This window comes from Pelobates fuscus, chromosome 12, assembly GCF_036172605.1.
Source record: "Pelobates fuscus isolate aPelFus1 chromosome 12, aPelFus1.pri, whole genome shotgun sequence".
In the NCBI taxonomy this organism is placed as follows: Eukaryota; Metazoa; Chordata; class Amphibia; order Anura; family Pelobatidae; genus Pelobates; species Pelobates fuscus.
The window spans coordinates 127826763-127843797 of NC_086328.1; the positions used below are offsets into that span (position 1 = coordinate 127826763).

General features: G+C 38.7%; 1 protein-coding gene across 2 annotated transcripts in view; it reads right to left on the minus strand.

Moving 5' to 3' along the window:
• SPON1 (spondin 1) overlaps positions 1 to 17035 on the minus strand; it is a 308501-nt gene that overhangs the window by 50194 nt on the left and 241272 nt on the right. For both annotated transcript variants that reach the window (XM_063437314.1, XM_063437313.1), the window contains exon 8: positions 3302 to 3503. In XM_063437314.1, coding sequence (XP_063293384.1) covers positions 3302 to 3503 — 202 coding nt within the window. The remainder of the gene's footprint in view (positions 1 to 3301; positions 3504 to 17035) is intronic.

Sequence of the window (17035 nt, forward strand, 5' to 3'; positions counted from 1 at the left end):
CGCCAAATTTGAGAATATTTAAGAAGACTCAGGAGATGAGAAGACCGGACCACTTGAGAAAGGCTGAGAGTGCCGAAACGCGTCGTGGTATTGTGCTTTCAAGGACGTTTTTTACCTGTATTGGACAAAGATAGATGTTACTATTTTTTTAATATCTAGTTATTTTACAATAAAGAAATTTTATATTGGATCTTGCTTCCTGGAGTAATTTGAAGAATCATTTCCCAGTGCAGACCAAACATAACCGGTACAGGACGTCTAAAGCTGAAGAAGTCTCATCTCCACTAAAGCCCTAAGTCTGAGTCAGCTTTTAAAGTGACTCAGTAATATGTGAGTGTAACCAGTCTCATTTTTTAATTTTATCTCTTTTATGACAATATTACTCTATGTATTTGTGCTTTATTGTTCTAGATATTCCCATTTTTAATCAAGTCTGGTAATATATTTTTTTATCTTTGCATGTTCTGAGAAAATAAATCTTATTTAGTTCAGAGCATTCTGCAATTTTATTATTAATGACACGGTACCATCTTATGTCATTAATTAATAGCTTCCTTTCCTCCTACATAGGTACTCGATACATTTTCCAAACCACCCACTAATAATCTAATTTACAGTGGGAATTCCTATTTTTATAAATAGATTGTTGCTTATACATTGGCTATAGCATATATCATTTGGCGACGTGGAAAAGACGTACAAGATAACACTGCATGTGTATCGGGGCAACAGAAGGTACACAACAGAGTGCTAATAACAACGTATTATCGATCACTAAAACCAAGGAGTGCAATACAAAGTAAGACATTGAAAGATTAGGGTTGATTAGTAGAAGATATTGCAAAATATAGAAAACATCTTTGTTGTAATGGTGAGTAGCACAGTCAGTATAGAGACACAAATAACATCATTTGGCGGTACACAGTCAGAGATCCTAAAAAGAACATGTATTATTACTGGTGTTTATATTCCTCAGCACTGTACAATTGGGGAAGATAGACAGTACAGTAAGACAAACCAATAGAAAAGTATTAGGGAACCTTGTCTCTGAGCTGACCCCTTGCATCTACAGCCATTTTATACAAAGTTCTAAGCTAGGAGGCGTGTGGGCAGGGCTGGCCACAAGCATTTAAGCGCTTTGTGCAAAGAATTTACACAGCGCCCCTCCCTGGCCATGCCCCTCATCCAATACCTCCAGCTATTTAAAACCTCCCATTTTTATCAGAACAAAGAGATTAGAAAGCTTTTAAAGCAGTAAAACACTCACAGATGGGTAACTGGGTGGTTGGATAGAAATCTGACTGTGTGAGGGTTGTAGATGAATGGGTATGTCTGACTGGGTGGGTGCTGTAGGTGGCATGACATGCGGCAATGTGATATGTGTGAATATGATAGAGTGAATGGGTGGTGACAGGGAGGTGATGTGACCGTATACGTGACAGGGTGTGGGGTGTAAATAATTGGGGTTAAGGTTATGTTTATGTGGGGGCTATTATTTTATGTTAGGATTGAGACAGGATGGGGATTAACTAATAGGTGAGGGTGTACATAAATTGGATGTAAGTTGATGGTTAGATAACACAAAAATACCCTGCACTTTGTTCTTGTATCTGTGTCCCTTTATTGAGTGACCAGGGTGTACATGAGTGCTTCAACTGGTAACACCAGTCTCTGCATTTTGACAGAGGGACACAGACAGAAGAAGCACGTGCTAGAATACTTTGGATTTATTTTTGATTTGTACAAGCTTTTTGGTGAAATATGGGCTGTGTGCACCCTGTGGGTAAGTGCTATTGCACACTTTGGTTGCTCAAATAGCTTATGTTCAAACTAACTTTGAAATGGTAGCCAGATTTAAAAAATAAGTAGAAAGAGCCCACCCTGATTCTTTGACATTAACACATAGAAACATGCATTTTCAGGTGTTTGGAGCTAGTCTGCTGTTTTATGTTGTGACAGCTGCCGGGCACCCCTGTTATTGTTTGCACAACCCAAAGGCTGGCCCTACTTGTGAGCTTACAATCTAAAGGATATGATGGAGACTAGAGACAAGAGGCAGTGGTTGGGGGGAGGAGCTTATAGCATTTGCACAGGATGCAAAGATGTAATGTGGTCGAGGACATCATTGGGGACAATGCCAAACACCAGGAAAGGTATGTTCTAAAGAAAGCAGGAAGCAGGGTGGGTGGGAGAAGGAAAGCGAGGGAGGGTGGGAAGTTTGCTTTGTGAAAATGGCGGCTATTGCTTGGCGTAGATTTGTTGCATGTGTATGGCAATTTCTTGTAACAGAGATTTCTAAGTAAGCTGCTTTTTAAAAGGCACTTCACTTTACACAAATAAGCTTCCAATAAACGTGACCTAGATCTGCTACTGTGATTGCCCGTTGAGTGATTACTGTTGCTATGATGATGTACAAAATATAAAGTAAAACGCTTTCAGAGTGAGATTAAAGCCTTATTTTGTAGAGCAGAGAGACCTCGGCATCAGCAAAAATCATTCTAAATACGTTCCTATACCATGTCGGTAATTATGCAGGATGGAATAACATAAAGCATTGAAATTAATCTATAAATCTACAGTCTGAAGAAACCGACAACACAACAAAGACTCTTTCATTCTAAAGAACACGAAAATATGGCAATACTTTAAAAGATATATAATATATAACACATGATACAGAATAATAAGGCTTATTCGGTTCTTATTAGGGAATAGAAAACAATCTTGTAATGCTGGACACATCGTAATAAACCACGAGATTAAAGGTCAAATGGTTAGTGGATGCCTTTAGAACCCCAAAATATAATAAGTTATCCTTTATACACTCTCCATTTATTTGTAGCTATTTATTAGAATTCTAGGTCTATGGTCCTTGTAAGGGTTAGGATTCCAATATTCTCAGGGTAGAACTCAGATACACATATCTTGGTATGCGTGAGATTGGTACGAGTTAAATCCCCGGGAAACAGTTTCTATTTGTAGCTATCTCTATTAATTCAGCTCTTTTCACAGTAGTACTATTCTGGCAGAGGTGCTATGGAGACATTATTGCTACCAAGACTTAAACATGGTCAGTTTCCTATATATAGTTCCATTAATATTATAGTCACAGGTTAATGTCTGCCCTGGAAATATCATATTTAAATTAATATATACTAAAGTAATGTCATAGCAGGGAGAAAGACCAGTGAGATACTTAAAAGTAACAGGATGGTTTGCGTAACAACTACTTATCTGATGATGTTCTGAACGTTGTATAATTATAATAAAAATAGTCAGTATTTATTTTAATAATGAATACCTCATATGTCACTCCACTGTCGGTTCCTGCATCCCATGGGATTAGATCCTGGATAACTTTCTGAACCCAACCACATTCCTTGGTACAGAGGTCTTCTGCTGAAAGTCCAACATTCCAATCTGGACTTGGACCTAGCATGGTCGAGAAAGACATCAGGTGACGAGTCCTGTCCACAGAGAACTCGGCTGAAGGTGCTGCTCTCCTGTTCAATGAAAGACATGAAAACAATTGTAAGTAGATTAATCTAAAAATGCTAAAACTAAGGTATGGATTTTTTCTTTTTGGTGTATTAAGAAAAATTCACATGACCATCTGATCTCTTTATTATAGTTATTATAAATGAGAAATAAGTGTCTGATCCTGCTAAATAACATAGAGTTGCATCCATTAAACTTGAATTGTAGGGCACAGACAAGAGAATTGCAGCTAACTATTAAGGCATAATATTCTAATTGGAAGAAATGTATGGATTCAAATATATTTACCGCATAGTTATATCTGGCAAAATTGAAATATTCCATTCCTGGATGACTATCCTTGATTTCCTATTGAGTAAATAAACTTTTTGTAGTGTACAGTTCTACTCAATATTGATATGTAGGAAAAAAATAGCAAATTTATTTATTCAGCTATCTCCGAATTGTAGAGATTTTAATGAATACTACAGGCACCTAGAACACTTCATATCAATGATGTGGTTTGGGAGCCATGCCCTTCAACCCCCCCCCCCTCCCCCATTTTACCCTGGCAGCGTAAAACATTGCCATTCTGCAGAACGTCATTGTTTTTGTTGCAGGGTTTAAGTACCTCTAGTGGTTGTCTCTCAGACAGCCACTAGGGGCGCTTCTGCAGAAATAGCAGAATGAATCTCTGCTATTTTATCAGATGGTCTCAGAGCACAGAGATTAGCCAAACATACACAAGAGCCTCTTAATGCTTTCCTATTGGAAAGTACTGGATTTGGTGAATCATGGTGTCTTTAATCTTCCTGATGTGAACTGGAAAACCCAAATAGCTGCTTGTGCCAGGAGCACACATATTCTAAACTCCCTGCTGGAATTGTCTCTAAAACAAGTCATTGAGGAGCCAACTTGTAAGGAGGCCATACTAGATTTAGTGTTAACAAATGGAGATTTGGTATCAGATATTACAGTAGGTAAAAGTTTAGGATCCAGTGATCATCAGTCAGTGTGGTTTAATATAAGAACAGTGACTGAGTCACACCACACAAAAACAAAAGTTTTAGACTATAGAAAAACAGACTTTTCTAAAAATTAGAATATGTGTAAAGGACTAAAGGAGTCATTATCAGACTGGAGCAATTTAAATGGAGTCCAAGAGAAATGGGATTATTTAAAAGTTGTCCAAAATAGTAAAAAACTAAAAGTTAGCATTTAGTAATTATAAAAAAAAAAAACAGAGTGAGGATGACAGACAGATCTATAAGATTAGGCAGAAAGAGGCTAAGCAAGTTATAAGAGCTTCTAAATCACACAAAGAATCAACTCCTGAGTCTCACAGCATTAAACACTGCAGAATTACATACTAAACATCATATTTAGTGAGCTGTAAAAGAGGTTCTAGATTACAATTGCATGTTTAGTGAATACATATCTGAATACAGCTCCCCCCAGGCTTATAATAATAATAAGTATAATTTCTCTGTAAAATATCCATTTATCTGTGTGGAAGTTACATACATTCTACTAAGTTCTGAATAGTTAGCAGCATGAATATTTTCAAGAAAAGCCTGTTTTTATTCAGAATTCTACGTGTATTGATCGCACAGTCATTAAATCTGATACACTGTGGAACATGCAAGGAGTAAAATGAGTGCCAAAATCTTTAGTACATTACCACACCTCATATGATTTATTCATTTAATGACAGAACACCCGTTAAAATATTCCTAAAACTAGCAGCGTGGCATGAAACTTGTTCTAGATTACCATCGTCATTAGGGAAAAAATAAAAAACAGCTAACCAAACAAACATCGGAAGCAACCTATTGAAGGTCAAAACTGACCTTTGTTGACCATTTACCTCCTAAAACAGAGATAGGCAACCCTCAGCACTCCAGATGTTTTGGACTTCATCCCCCATAATGCTCTTACACCCTTAATGCTGGCAGAGCATCATGGGAGGTGTAGTCCAAAACAACTTGAGTGCCTAAGGTTGCCTATGCCTATCCTAAAAACATACATACTCATGTTAACTTCTGCTTTCCATTGCAAAGTGATTTTTTAACGCAAATTTTTTTTTTTTCATAACTTTATTGCATTTCTCTGCCAGGGCTCTTTTCTGCCCCCCTACAGTTCTGCAGAGGAACTGAAAATGTGAATCAGCATTGTTCTCTACGTGGAGTTCACTGTTGATGGTTGCATTTTGACAGTCAGTGGGACGAAGGCGGGTTTTTCAGAACACTGCAATGATTTTTTTTTTTTTACAATCTGCAATAGAAGTCTGTGATGTCATGTATTGTACAGCTGTTTGGGTTCACTCAGCCTATATGCTCTCATATACAAACACTATTTACATATTCATGTGTTATTTTTAGAAAGATTTATTACCAGAAAAAACATAAAATTCTTTACAAATACCCATTTAAAATCACTTATAACCCCATAACCTGTGAGGTGCTCCATTTTATTTTGAATTCGCATTAGCAAATGACATCGTAATCCAGTTCAGACAAGGCAAAGTCATTGCAAACATTGCAAATGAAGAAGAGAAATACAAATATTGTTTTGTTTCTGCCTTTCCTGTATCCTTTGTCTATGCAGAATGACAGCTGCAAAGGACAGAGCTTATAACAATGGGTGACAGACGGCTACGATGGACGCTCCCAGATGCAAAATAAACAGGTGTGGATTTTTTCCATGCAATTTTATATTTCAAACTTTAAAAAATGCATGTTTGTTAAATACAGATATACATAAGTAAACATAATATTAAAAATCCTAGGAAAATGTCAGTTCCCTTTAACATTGTATTTCATGCCTCCCAACTGTCCTGCTTCTGGCAGGACAGTCACGATTTTTGGGTGCTGTCCTGCCTGGTGCCCTGCATCTGAGAACATCAGAGTACTGTCCCCGGGGATTCGCTTGCACTGTCAGTGAGCACTAGGAGTAATCAGGGAGCGTTTCAGCAGTGCTCCCTCAATAGTCCTAATACCTGGGGGATGGCCAAGCTGCCTGTCAGATGGCGGACCTCCTCTAATATATCAGTATAGGATGAGTAAATAAATAGAAATGTGGATTTTTTTTTAAATTTATATAACTTTTATTTTAGGTTTCCTAAACAGCAAGCTTTACACCAAATTGCTGTTTTATTCTTTGTTTATATTCTAGGTACGAAGCATCACATATTTTAAATAAACACTACTTTTTCAAAAAGCTCTTGGTAGGACAGAGGTTAATAAATAGCATTTTTCGCATGGTTTTAAAGGGAAACTCCAGTGCCAGGAAAACAATTTGTTTTCCTGGCACTGGAGGGTCCCTCTCCCTCCCACCCAACCAATCCCCAGTTACTGAAGGGGTGAAAACCCCTTCAGTTACTTACCTGAGGCAGCGGCGATGTCCCTCGCCGCTGTCTCCTCCTCCGCGCCGCTCCTCCTTTGTATTGCGTCGGCCGGTGGGCGAGACTGATCCCGCCTACCGGCCGAGGAGACCTAAAGCGCATGCGCGGCAATGCCGTGCATGTGCATTACGTCTCCCCATAGGAAAGCATTGAAAAATAATTTCAATGCATTCCTATGGGGAAATGAGCGATGCTGGAGGTCCTCACACAGCATGATGACATCCAGCAACGCTCTAGCACAGGTTTCCTTTGCTATAGAGCAGGAAGTTCCCTCTAGTGGCTGTCTAGTAGACAGCCACTAGAGGTGGAGTTAACCCTGCAAGGTAATTATTGCAGTTTATAAAAAAAAACTGCAATAATTACACTTGCAGGGTTAGGAGTAGTGGGAGTTGGCACCCAGACCACTCCAATGGGCAGAAGTGGTCTGGGTGCCTGGAGTGTCCCTTTAAGTAACAGTTATGATGACAGGACATGCACAGCTATAATTAAACATCAGGGAACAATTGCTTGTATAGACTAGGCCAGGGGTAGGCAACCTTTTAGCAGCACTGTGCCGATATAGGATTGAGATGTCCCGTAGCGTGCCGGTCCTATTTTTTTAAAATTGAGGTGTGTATGCTGCCGTATTCTGCTTGTGTTACTTATACTGTTACGGTACACCCTGGTATAAGAGGGGTTAATACCGCTGAGGACGTTCCCTTTCCGAATGAAGAAGAAGCTAACAGCAGTTCCAATTAGCTGAACAGGAACCATACAAAATCTTTCATGAGCCAAACAGCCGAACGAGTAAATCATACGAATCCAATACCCCCAAGTACGAGACCAAGCTCCGTATTGAGGGTTAAGCAGAGATCTGGTTTATTGAGGGCTACCTGCCCGGTATTTATGCAGGTCTCCCACCTGGTGGACACTCCCCTAGGGGACCAGATGGAAGACTGGGACAATGTGGATACAGTAGCCAATCACAGTGGCACAAGCATAAACACTCCCCTGTGATGTAGATAAACCCTCCTCTCTATCCTGGAGATAATTGGGAAGTAATCCAATTATCTCCATGGATAGAGGCTAAACTCCATTTTGTACCTGAACATAAAAATACAATAAAATCAAATACTTTACATTACACGAACAGAATCCACACATTCAACGTATCCCCAGATAGCTGGGATCTGAGCGCACATTATTACCGAATGCCAGATCCTATGCATACAGTTCACTCGCCATGGAGCCAAAGTCTTTCACATTGTCTTTCGGTATACGAACGGGCTCCATGGGATGGCTATCTGGGGTGCGTCTATTCGTGCCGGAAAGTACCAAACAGACCGACGTTCGTGTGCTGGATGGCAGAGAAGGGAGGTCGGCGGCTTCAGCGGTGTTCGTGCAAATTAGTGTCCGTTTTCAGTTCTATAGTTTAGGCGCCGAACACCGCTGGCCGTTCGGGACTTTAAAATGGCTACCGCCACGTGGGAGTTACACGAATAGCGACCTCCCAACGTTCACCAATTAAGCTGCGGTTAACATAGACGAAGGTAACGAAATAGAGCATAGTTCCAAGACAGAGGGGTCTGTCACATACTGTAATTGCTTTGTATCATTGTGCGGATTGTATATATGTTTGTTTGTGGGCTGTTAGTATTATTTGTATGAGGGGAGGGTTATTGTGCATTTCTGTGTAAATCTAGCAGTGTGGATGGCTTCCCTGGGTTCCAATGGGGACCAAGCTGGCCAGGTACATGTCAAGGACAGGAGCTGCAACAGCAGCTGCAGGCTGCTCTACTACATTGTTGATGCCCATTCACAAGTGTTGGGAGGAAGTGTTCTGCAATGCATAAATTGAGGATTGTCCTTTACCACCTTTTCGTATTAGCAGATATCTGAAGTTTCACTGGGACTCCTGATAGGCAAGAGCCTGTTTGGCTGTAGCAGCCTTGAGTGACGTGCAAAGACACCTTGAGTGCCGTGCATGGCACTAGTGCCGTAGGTTGCCTACCCCTGGACTAGGCAATGAAATATAACCAGTTCGTTTGAGTACAAATAATATAAAAGACAACATTATCTATAGAAAAAGCAGTTGTTTTGGGAAGATATGTTGAGTTATTGATATAATAGTCAGGCGTATGTATGTGTGTATATATATATATATATTTTTTTCCAGAAATAATCCAAAATGCCTATTTGCTCCGCCTCTCAGCAGCATATCCTCACATCAATAAGGGATGGTTTGAGGAGGAAACTGAAATTATTCATAACAAACACAACATTCTCATGGTTATATACTAAAGTGAGAATTGTTGGCATTCAAAGTGAATTTCAAATTTATGGCAAAAATAGCTGAACTGGACGCTTTCTCCAGTCAATTTCCACTTTAACTATCTTGGTCTAAAATTCAAATTCACTTTGAACTCACTTTAAATTCCGTACAATTCTCACTTTAGTAAAAAAAAGCCTTTTTTTTTTTCTAACACGTGTTTCAATAGTTTAAACCGTGCCGATAGACCGGCAACGGCCCCCGCAGACCAGCCTACGCTGGGTTCTTTACATTTAATTTTGGATGTGACCATGATGATTTAGGTCATACTCTATAAATAACCATAATAATTATTAAAATAAAGTTATGCGGCCAACGTGGACTTTGAGGCATTCAAATTCTAAACTTTTTTTTTTCTTATCGACTTGCAATCAAAGGTGCCAAAGACGGCTGGAAGGTTGAGCAACAATAATGCTACATCATTGTTTTCATCCTTTTCTCTAAAAATAGCATTCTGTATCTTGACTAGTGTACTCTCGGTGCCATGTTATCATTTGAGCTATGACTGGAGATTTTCAAGTGGGCCACTTCTCTTACGGCACAGAGGGAGCTTCATGGCAATATCGGATTTATTATGGGTTGTGTGTTTTCATCTCAAACAAATTGATTTTTAAACTAAATAGTATATCACAAAACACAAATTCTCTCCTAGATGAACTCTTGTACCAATTACTGCTGATGTAAACGCAGCCTCCCACTCATTTGCAGTAGATCAATGATGTTGTATGCTGGCTCTCTACGGTTAGAACATTTGTAGCCAATATATCTACTCTTAACAAATAATTACTTTTGCAAAACATACAAAATATCATGGGCACTGGCAATTAAATAAAATTGTGGTCCTTTTACAGCCTTGGTAGCAAGATCAAAAGCCTGCCTCGGGAAGTGAATATTATAAAATAGATGTAGCAAACGCATGACTTTGCAGTGGTTTGAGCTGCCTTTTATCCCAGATGGCTTTAAAACAATTTATGTTTCAACAGTTTCTTTATTAAGCAAGTCTTGCTTTACTCATTTTTTTGTTTCACCACAAGAACTTTTAACTCTTCCAATGAGTCCATGATGCAATACAAAAAAAAACATATGAATGCCACTAAGATGAAGCATGTACAAAAATATGTTAGGGCATTAATATCCTAAAATTATGGTAAACCATTTTACATATTTAAAAAAAAAATGGAATTGAACAGTAATGTGTCTTTCTCCTGTTTCTGAATTGTTGTCCGTGTAGCTTAAGGGACTCAGAACCAGAACCATAAACACTTTTAGGGTGGAATTTACATGTCTGGTGCCCGTAATACAAACATTTTTATTTTTTTGTGTGTTTTTATTTATTTTTTTATATTAGTGTAAAGGAACAAGAAACAGTAAACAGTAGCAAATTATCAAAAGACAAGAGTATGCAAATAAGTTAGTATAAATACCAGAAGAAAATAAAGTGAGCACATGTATCTAAGACACGCTCTGCTCTCCTCACTTACCAACTGAGCTCCGTTCCTATGACTAGATCATAAAACGAATTGGTCAGTGAGCGAGGATGCCTCACACCAGGGAGACAACCATGTCTCACATGCTCTAGAGAGCAGGTCTACGTTCAGGGAATTCACTTGAACATAGACCAGCTCACTATAATGGGTAATCCCTTGAATACATGTTCGGGGGAATTCGCAAGACTCAGATTCGTATGTCCGAGCAGTTAGTAAACAGGTTAGTCATTAAGTGAGGTCTACCTGTATATGTATATGCTTACATATTTCTGCTTGTAATTTTGTGTTTGCATCTGTGAGTATAGTGAGTGTAGGTAGCTCCGAGATAAAGATTATGTTAGAAGTGGTTATAGTAAAAGGGGGTTAATGTAAGAGTTATATTACATAGGGTGTTTAGAGATAAAAGTCTGTGAAGAGCTATAGTTGTGGTTAGTTTTGAAGAGCAGTTAAATTTAAGATTAAAGAAAAGTTTTTTTCAGGCTTAGGGTATGACATATTCAAGGACCATTATAGTCACCCAGAGCTTATCCTCTCAATGAAGTGGTCTGAATGAAGTGGCCGTTTTGTTTTAATGTTGCAATGGAAGACACGACATTGTAGTTTTGTAGAAACTTTAATGTTTCCATTGCAGGGTTTAACACATCTATAGTGGCTGTATTTCTTGAAACCACTAGAGGTGCTTACCCTGTGAAGCTTTGTTAATATTTTATACATCCCTCCCTGTATGTTAAAAGCTGTTTTATGTTACTGATTTTTTTGCCTCCAATAAAGATAGCCCATTTATGCTATTGAAGCCTCCAAGCCTATCCTTTTATGCTATTTTATTTTTTTAAATAATATAATTCCTTCTAATTTTCTTCAACACCCCTACTGGAGGACTCGAGGAGTGATATCCTTGGTGGGGATCATACCACCTACTCCTACATATATTGAGCAATATCCTATTTGCTCTTCACTTGTGAGTATACCTCCATATTTTATCATTTTATTTGTATTATCCAGAGAGCACTATTTTGTGTTTCTATCCTTTTTTTTATATATATATCACCAACTATTTGAATACTGGCCTACTGCCATTGGAAAGGAGATATACCCTACTACCACTGGAGACCTCCTTTTGAGGACATCCAAGGACCATCTACATATCCATGGGCGGGGATTGTACCGTCCAGGTGCACATATCTGGAGCCGAGTACAGGCTCCAGAAAATTGTAAGTGCAATTCTTTTCCCTTCATTTACTATCACTTAAGATCTCAACTTACTACACTATATCTTTGTCTTTTTCCTTCCCTCCTCTATATCGCTCTGAGCATGGGAATTCCATCACAGGCGCTGCTCCTTGATCCTACTATTTACATCCATCGTACCACCAGAAAAGAAGAGACTCTGGTTTTTGGGACGTTTCAGCAGCCACATAATATAATTACAAGTACTGATATTCCACCTACCCCTCTATTTAATGTGGATAAGTGCAAGATAATGCATCTTGGACGTAAAAACCCAAGGGCAGAGTACAGAATATTCGATAGAGTACTAACCTCAACATCTGAGGAAAGGGATTTAGGGGTGATTATTTCTGAGGACTTAAAGGTAGGCAGACAATGTAATAGAGCAGCAGGAAATGCTAACAGAATGCTTGGTTGTATAGGGAGAGGTATTAGCAGTAGAAAGAGGGCAGTGCTCATGCCATTGTACAGAACACTGGCGAGACCTCACTTGGAGTATTGTACGCAGTACTGGAGTCCGTATCTCCAGAAGGATATTGATACCTTAGAGAGAGTTCAGAGAAGGACTACTAAACTGGTTCATGGATTGCAGGATAAAACTTACCAGGAAAGGTTAAAGGATCTTAACATGTATAGCTTGGAGGAAAGACGAGACAGGGGGGATATGATAGAAACATTTAAATATATAAAGGGAATCAACACAGTAAAGTATTTGGAAAATTGTGCAGACTAAATGAGCTGAATGGTTTTTATCTGCCATCACATTCTATGTTTCTATGTTATAAGTTAGACTTAGGAAAGGGTTTGCTTAGCTTTGGGGAGGGGTTACATTTAGGGTAAGGGAAAAGCTGTGTTTTGGGCATGTGGAGTTTGAAAGGTTATTTGCAACATACTCAATCTCCTATGCCTTTTATAGCCCAGTTACCCTTCCATGATTGACATTAGAGCTGCAATAGCTGTTAAAGAGTAGGCATCTCTCCATGCTCTCCCTGCTCTTCCTGTGAAGCATTTCCCGTGTGAGAGGCTGTTAGTGGACATGCAGTGTCTGTATGCCCAGTCTCACATACAGACACTGCAGTAGCTAGGAGAGCTAGGAGGAGTTTTAAATCCTCTAAAACTGTCCCAGCCACTCTGCTATCAAGCACAGGAAGCTAACTGGACTACAGAGGACACTGGTCAAGGCTCTTGCTAATTATCTTTCCCCATTGGCTCCATGAGTGCCATTAACGCACAATACAAGTGCTGAAACCAGGGATCCCCTACTCTGACAATTGGAAACCCGTCTCTGAACACAACAGTCCCCCCCCAGTAGTGGCTATGGTGCTATTAGATTACATTCACAAAAATTTAAAATAAGGAGACGAAAGAAAAAAAGATAAAAGGACAATGACCAACAGATAACGAATATAAATTCGCTCCTTTGCAGAATGAAGAGGGATGGATTTCTTAATTCTATCTTATTTTTCACACCTCAAAAAAATGAATATTACTTATTGGGATAAGTAAGCATAACGTTGGAAATCCTGGAATGTGACCGTTCCTCTTTAATTCAATATCAGCAGAAACTAAATAAAAAAAAATACTTGAGAAGATATCAGACTGGCTTAACTGACTTCACAGCAGGTTTCATTTTTAATTAATTATTTGGAGGTTTTTTATTTATTTTTTTATAATTGTTCTTTTGTTTTTTTTTTTGTTTTTTTCGACATCTGCTTTGCTCGTAGATCCAGGGATAAAGATGCACAATTTCTAACAACATCAAACGATAGTTTCTGCTTTGAAAGCGTTTCAGCTGTCTCTTCACCTGATAAGACCAATAACTATATGCCTGAAACACAGAACAGTTGCCATGGAAATAAGAAACTGTCTACCTATCATTTTCCTGAAGCTGAATAAACCTACACCTGAGAAAAGAAATCGTTCTGCTGATTATTAACACTATCATATTTTATCATAAAGATCCCCTCCTTATAATTACTTTGAAGTTTCAACATTTCAAACAATATAATTAAGTGTTCTTGCATAGCAAGACCACTTAATGTTATCTCACATATATATTATTATTATTATTAAGTGTTCTTGCATAGCAAGACCACTTAATGTTATCTCACATATATATTATTATTATTATTCTTATTATTCTTATTATAGCCAAATTTGCCACCCTAACTCCTCCCACAGTTTTTACACTACATAGACAAAAATATACCAAAACGTGCAGATTGTTCCCGATCGGATTGCTATTACTTTGTGGAACGTTTCGCTGAATGGTTCACGGAATATCGTCGTTCTTGTGGCGAAATTTGTCCCATAGGAATGAATGGCAAAGCTAGAGTGGGAGCTGGCAAAAGCTGAAAAATCAGGACATGATTTCTAAACTGCCACCACTCCCTCATTTTCAGGCCCACCTACACAAATCTTATATCAAAACGTTCAGCTATCCCTGCTGCCACTAGAAATGTCCACGGCTAAGCCATAGTCCTGATAGTTTTCACAATATGACCATTTGTTTGCAACTCACGCCTTCCATTGACATTCATTGAAACTCCACTCTGCAAAGCTCACATTTGAAGGGCAATTTCTAAACTGCGACTGTGCCTTCATTGTTAATATCTCAGAGACATACTATACATCAAAATGTAGGACTGTGTCTTGTGATTCTCACAATATAAAGCTCTTCACTGTAGGAATTATAGTTTTTAAAATACGACCGTTTGAAGATGGCAACCGCCAAAATACTCTGACCTGTGCAAGGCTGCAGCAGCAAGTGATGTCATAGACAAAGCATTTTACACCTGCTAATTTTTTATAACTGTATGTTTTAATGTAACTGTGAAGCACTTTGGGCAACAACATTGCAATTAAATGTGCTATATAAATAAATACTAACAGTTACTCCGCCCACTCTAGTTGTAGACTACTGGTGGAGGCAAGAACACTTCACACAATTTCCCCATAAATTGTAGCTTTTCTAGTTAAGTGTTCTTGCATAGCAAGACCACTTAATGTTATCTCACATATATATTATTAAGTGTTCTTGCATAGCAAGACCACTTAATGTTATCTCACATATATATTATTATTATTAAGTGTTCTTGCATAGCAAGACCACTTAATGTTATCTCACATATATATTATTATTATTATTCTTATTATTCTTATTATAGCCAAATTTGCCACCCTAACTCCTCCCACAGTTTTTACACTACATAGACAAAAATATACCAAAACGTGCAGATTGTTCCCGATCGGATTGCTATTACTTTGTGGAACGTTTTGCCGAATGGTTCTCGGAATATCGTCGTTCTTGTGGTGAAATTTGTCCCATAGGAATGAATGGCAAAGCTAGAGTGGGAGCTGGCAAAAGCTGAAAAATCAGGACATGATTTCTAAACTGCCACCACTCCCTCATTTTCAGGCCCACCTACACAAATCTTATATCAAAACGTTCAGCTATCCCTGCTGCCACTAAAAATGCCCACGACTAAGCCATAGTCCTTATAGTTTTCAAGATATGACCATTTGTTTGCAACTCACGCCGTCCATTGACATTCATTGAAACTCCACTCTGCAAAGCTCACATTTGAAGGGCAATTTCTAAACTGCGACTGTGCCTTCATTATTAATATCTCAGAGACATACTATGCATCAAAATGTAGGTCTTGGTCTTGTGATTCTCACTATATAAAGCTCTTCGCTGTAGAATTTATAGTTTTTAAAATACAACCGTTTGAAGATGGCAACCGCGAAAAAACTCTGGCCTGTGCAAGGCTGCAGCAGCAAGTGATGTCATAGACAGGGACTTTTGTACACCTGCTAATGTTTTTATAAATGTATGGTTTAATGTAACTGTGCAACAACATTGCAATTAAATGTGCTATATAAATAATAACAGTTACTCCGCCCACTCCAGTTGTAGACTACTGGTGGAGGCAAGAACACTTCACACAATTTCCCCAGAAATTGTAGCTTTTCTAGTTATTCTTATTATTCTTATTATAGCCAAATTTGCCACCCTAACTCCTCCCACAGTTTTTACACTACATAGACAAAAATATATCAAAACGTGCAGATTGTTCCCGATCGGATTGCTATTACTTTGTGGAACGTTTCGCCGAATGGTTCACGGAATATCGTCGTTCTTGTGGCGAAATTTGTCCCATAGGAATGAATGGCAAAGCTAGAGTGGGAGCTGGCAAAAGCTGAAAAATCAGGACATGATTTCTAAACTGCCACCACTCCCTCATTTTCAGGCCCACCTACACAAATATTATATCAAAACGTTCAGCTATCCCTGCTGCCACTAGAAATGTCCACGGCTAAGCCATAGTCCTGATAGTTTTCACAATATGACCTTTTGTTTGCAACTCACGCCTTCCATTGACATTCATTGAAACTCCACTCTGGAAAGCTCACATTTGAAGGGCAATTTCTAAACTGCGACTGTGCCTTCATTGTTAATATTCCAGAGACATACTATGCATCGAAATGTAGGTCTGGGTCTTGTGATTCTCACAATATAAACCTCTTCACTGTAGGATTTATAGTTTTTAAAATACGACCGTTTGAAGACGGCAACCGCCAAAACACTCTGACCTGAGCCAGGCTGCAGCAGCAAGTGATGTCATAGACAAAGCCGTTTGTACACCTGCTAGAGTTTTAATAAATGTATGGTTTAATGTAACTGTGCAACAACATTGCAATTAAATGTGCTATATAAATGATAACAGTTACTCCGCCCACTCCAGTTGTAGACTACTGGTGGAGGCAAGAACACTTCACACAATTTCCCCAGAAATTGTAGCTTTTCTAGTTATTATTAAGTGTTCTTGCATAGCAAGAACACTTAATGTTATCTCACATATATATTATTATTATTATTCTTATTATTCTTATTATAGCCAAATTTGCCACCCTAACTCCTCCCACAGTTTTTACACTACATAGACAAAAATATACCAAAACGTGCAGATTGTTCCAGATCGGATTGCTATTACTTTGTGGAACGTTTCGCCGAATGGTTCACGGAATATCGTCATTCTTGTGGCGAAATTTGTCCCATAGGAATGAATGGCAAAGCTAGAGTGGGAGCTGGCAAAAGCTGAAAAATCAGGACATGATTTCTAAACTGCC